The 5316-nt window shown below is 52.1% G+C and overlaps 1 protein-coding gene across 1 annotated transcript; it reads left to right on the top strand.

Moving 5' to 3' along the window:
• The first annotated feature begins 1438 nt into the window (after window positions 1-1438).
• LOC111617977 lies at window positions 1439-4909 on the top strand. The gene has a single exon (XM_023359390.1). It carries the CDS (start codon window positions 1439-1441, stop codon window positions 4907-4909), a length of 3471 nt encoding a protein of 1156 aa, XP_023215158.1.
• The last annotated feature ends 407 nt before the right edge of the window (window positions 4910-5316 follow it).

Here is a 5316-nt window from a genome sequence, read left to right as displayed (position 1 = left end):
GGATCAGGGGAAAGCATTTCAACTCACCGCCCAACACCCGGCCAGCAATCACTTCATCAAAGACGGGCTTTATACATCTTTTGCGGACTGGAGGTTCATCCATAGGGCACGGCTGAGTGTGGTGCCACTACATGGCCTCCGCCGCTTCGGGCAGTCCTCGACTAAATGCCGTCATTGTGGATTTCGGCAAGAAACACTTGCTCATGTTCTCAATCATTGCGGCCGTAATCTCCATCTGGCCACTGAGCGCCACAATGCAATTTTGAACAGGCTGCGTCGGGCAATAAACGACCGGGACCTAACTGTTTACTGTAACCAGCGGGTCCCAGACTACGACGACAACTGCCGCCCCGACCTTGTGGCCATTAACGACATCGCTAAAACGGCCACTATAGTAGACGTAGTGGTCCCTTTCGAGAATGGCCACAATGCCTTCAACGCCGCCAGAGCCAAAAAGATCGAAAAATACTCACGTCTCGCACAACACTATCAAGCAAAAGGTTATGACACCTTTTGTGACGCATTCGTAATTGGCTCACTTGGCGCCTACGACCCAGGTAATGTCGCTGTGCTACAGCGCCTTGGTATCGGACGAAAATACTCGAAAACCATGGCAAAACTGATGGTCAGCGACAGCATCCGCTGGAGTCGTGAGATTTACATCCAGCACCTCAACTTTGGACGACACGCCCCCAACCATCATCAGCGTACCACAGCACATGTCAGCCATCAGCACGGTCAACAGGGATCCACTGCTCCCCAACGCAGTACGAACACCCACAACCAACATCGTCGCCGGAGGCCCGCAACATCACAATCAACTCGACAACTCCGTATGTATTGAACAACTAACTGTTGTAACTACCACGTGTGTCAGGCTAAGTGCCCGTGTCACGCGCACCATTTCTGTGTTTATATCACTGTACCACTTGACAGGCTATGTGCCCATGTAGCTCGCGAACATGAACTTTGTATATACTGGCAGGCTCGAGCCCATGTCGCGCATCACATATGTAAATATTGTAAAACTATTCCTCCTCTTATACCCCATGTACGTTATTAGGAATTTTAATAAAATCATTTAAATCTGTTCTTATCAGCTTAATGTTTTCTGCCTAAAATAGGACCAGAACTGGACTTCGAGCCCCACATTGCTCCCCAGACCTCTGGGTAAGTATATTTTGGTTTTGCTACTTTCTCTGTCCTACACTCTTCTCTCTTCCGCCGGAAGAGCGGCCTGCACGGTTTAAACGCACCGTGTATTCGCTGCTCGACCGGCAACACTTTCTCTATCGTTGCCAACTCAGTTGGCGACGGGTCGGTGCTCTGAGTGAGTACCCTTTCTGCCCCTTTCTTCCTCTTCCTGCCCCTCCTTGGTTGGCTGCTCTGCACCCCAGGGGGCATTTCCGTTCTTTCTTCTCACACTTTGATCTTAGCCATGCCTCAAGTGGCGCTCCTGGTCCCCCTCCATCCACCACACAACTGTCCTATATGTCTCCCAATTCCTAGGGAGTACATCGATCATGCGGGCCTTGTCCGCCACTTAAGGAGGGAACATGCCACTGAGCTTAGTTTTGAATGCCGGGTCTGTGGCCTCATAATGTCAAAACTGAAAGCCATGAAAGCCCACCAACAGAAAGACGGCGCCTGTAGAGCCAGTATCGAGGCCTCTACTCCACCAGCTCCTATACCTGAGAATAGGAGAATACGCCGCTTCTACACCAGACCCAGGCATCGCCGAGACCGTCAGGCCACCACAACTCCACCCGCCAACGATGACCCATCTCCACAATCGACAAACGGCTCTCCGCCCTCTGAGGACGACTGGACGCCAGTCACACGTCGTCGTCGAAGCAACCGGAGGAGATCGAATGGTGCTCAGCAGCACCGGGCCACTCGCCCCGCACCTACCTCGTCTCCGATCAGTGCGGGCCCCCCCGTAGCACTCGATCCTATTCCTCCCCCCAGCGGCACTCCGCCGCCCGTTGCTCACCACACGGCGTCCCCACCGCCTCACACTCCAAAGCTGACTACACACAATAGTCAGTATACCATTGCCCAGTCTCCCAGACTCCAGCATCCACCTCCCACTCTACAGGTCCCGCAGACGATTGACTCGCCCATTCTGCTGGGCACAAGACCGTCTCCTCGCACGGACCCTTCGATGGAGCATCCACAACCACCCTCGCAGTCCTCCTCAGCTGTTCCCAGCTGGGCCCTTGCCTGGAGGGATAGGTTTGATGTGGCTCTCGATCCCGATATGCTGGAAGTCATGGTCGATGACTTCGTGGCGCTGGCACAACAGATCTGTGACGTTAGGGTCTTCGAACCCTCCAACAACAATCGTCACCAGCCAGTCTCAGCCACCGATCCTAGTAGGATCCAAAGACTATATAGGATCAATAGAAAACGGGCAATGACCATAATAACCGAGGGCCAGCCAACCTACTGCAACATAGACCGTGACCAGTTATTCCAACACTTTCGGTCAGTCTATGCCGCCTCTTCTCAACAACAAGGTCCACGTCCATCGTCCTTCCCAACAGCCTTGCACCACGACTTCAATGATCCACTATCTGCACCCTTCACCCCATCCGAAATCCAAACACGCTTCAAGCGTTGTCACAACACCGCTCCAGGGCCTGATGGGCTGAGATACCACCATTGGAGCCGGATAGACCCACACGGTGTCATGTTGTGCAGTTTGTTCAATGCGGTGCAAAGGACGTGTCACACTCCTCGCTGGTGGCGGTGTTCCAACACCATTCTCCTATACAAAGATGGCGACAAGCAGGATGTCAACAATTGGCGCCCGATCGCCCTATCCTGCACTCTAGGCAAGATATATTCTGCCTGTCTCGCCAGCCGTCTCTTATCTTGGTGCCTAGACAACCACATCTTTTCCAACTCGCAGAAGGGGTTTCTCCCCTACGAAGGCTGTCTAGAGCACAACTTCTTATTGCAAGCCACCATCAAAGACGCCAGGCATAGGCGATCCGAATGCCACATTGCGTGGCTCGACATCGCCAACGCCTTTGGTTCCGTCCCCCACCACACCATTTTCCAATGTCTTGAGTGGTGTGGACTTAGCGAGGACAGCATTACCTGTATCTGTAACCTACTAGCTAATTGCTCCACCAGAGTCAGAGCTAGCGATGGTTACACCGACGACATCCCCATCCTCTCTGGGGTTAAGCAAGGATGCCCCCTCAGCCCGTTAATTTTCAATATTGTAATCGAGACGGCTATCCGTCACGTTAGAAGTCTGAAGGAGGGCTACTCTCTCATGGGGGAGGAGGTAGGCATCATTGCATATGCAGACGATCTGGCCTTAGTCAGCGCCACTAGAGAAGGTCTACAACGGCAATTAGATGCCATCACCGAGTGGGCTGACTGGGCGGGCCTCAGATTCAAGCCTAGGAAGTGTGCCACACTGTCAATCATCGGAGCTCGGCATACTTCAGACAACAACACCACCTTCAGTCTGCAAGGCTCGCATCTCCCCAGTCTCCGCCCCGACGAAACTTATAGACATTTAGGGGTCCCCACAAACCCAACTGATTCCAGCATCTTTCAAAAGATAACGGACGACATCACCCGCCTGGATCACTCTAAACTAGCTCCTTGGCAGAAGATCGACGCCACGAACACCATCCTTCTGCCAAGGTTATCATTCCATCTGCTAGTGGGTTCGAACCCGAAGAAACCCCTGCACAAGCTGGATCGCCATATAGTCAAGCACGCCAAGAAGTGGCTAAACTTACCCCAGAGGGCAAGCTCCGAAATTGTCAATATTGAACATGACTACGGAGGCGCAAATATCCCCTCCTGCTATACCCTCGCAGCCATCTCCCAGGTAACTCAGGCGATGCACTTATTCACTTCCAAGGATCCCACCATCTGCTCCTTGGCTCTCAACTTCCTCAAAGAAGTGGTCAAAAAGAGAATATACCGCGACCCATCTTTGGAGGACGTTTGTACCTACCTGAACGGGTCCATGAATGACGAATTTGGTGCAAAATCTTACGACATCTCGTCTATATGGACCCGCCTTCGCATAGCCACTCGTCGGCTTCGCAAAACCATCAATTGCGAATGGACTCCGGTGGGTGACACCATTGCCATCGCCTGTGACGGCAACCTGGTCAGCAGATCCAGCTGTACAAAAATCTTATCGATGAAATTCAAGGCGGCGCAACTTACCCGCTTGCTTAGGAAGCCTGATCAAGGCAAGGCCTATAGATGCATAGCCAAACACCCCGCCAGTAATCACTTCCTACGCAGCGGCAATTACACCACATTCGCGGACTGGAGATTTGTCCACCGCGCCCGCCTGAGCGTTGTCCCGCTCCACGGCCTCCGACGATTTGGCAATGCCTCCAAAAAGTGCAGGAGATGCAGCCATCCCCAGGAAACATTGGCGCATGTGCTTAATCACTGCACAAGAAATTTACACATTGCCACCAAGCGCCACGACGCAGTATTGGGGAGACTCCAACGTGCAATCCGGCCTGACAATCTTCAAACCTACGTCAACCAGCAAGTCCCCGGATTCGACAGCCGCTGCCGCCCGGACCTCGTGGTAGTATGTGAAGACGCCAAAACAGCTACAATAGTAGATGTCTCCATCCCCTTCGAGAACGGGCAAGAAGCATTTAGTACCGCCAGACAGTCCAAAGTGGAAAAGTATAGGAGCCTAACCGACCACTTCAGAAGCCTGGGTTATGACACAGTATGCGACGCGTTCATCCTGGGATCTCTCGGCGGATACGACATCAACAACACATCCATCATCCAACGGCTAGGTATCTCCCGAAAGTACAGCAGTACCATGATTAAACTCATGGTTAGCGATACAATTCGCTGGAGTCGGGAGATTTACCACCACCATCTCCAAACCTTCCGCTAGACCATCTGTACTTGTATCCTGTACGCGTAAGCTGGCACTTTTTGAGCCCATGTCGCGTTCCCGGTTATCTTGTTGTCGCGACTTAATAGCTGGCAGTCAGAGCCCATGTCGCGTGAACTCACTAAATACTTTGTCGCGTCTCAAAGCTGGCAGTATGTGCCCATGTCGCGGACACTACATCATGGCAGGCAAGGAGCCCATGTCGCGATACTCAACCCGGCCGCTGGACATCTCTAACGGCACGGGAACTAACATATTGTATATATTTCTTTCGGCCATATCGGCCGCCCACCTAATTATGTATTTACATCTTCATTATAATGTACATTTATTAGTTTCAATAAAAAGTTTTCAAATCTGTTCTTATCAGCTTGATTAGCCTATAATCAACTGATATCTTCGACGCT

Source organism: Centruroides sculpturatus, unplaced genomic scaffold, assembly GCF_000671375.1.
Source record: "Centruroides sculpturatus isolate CEXI.00-Female unplaced genomic scaffold, Cexi_2.0 scaffold218, whole genome shotgun sequence".
Lineage (NCBI taxonomy): Eukaryota > Metazoa > Arthropoda > Arachnida > Scorpiones > Buthidae > Centruroides > Centruroides sculpturatus.
The sequence above is the reverse complement of the archived record's forward strand: the minus strand, read 5'-3'. Positions and strand labels throughout refer to the sequence as shown.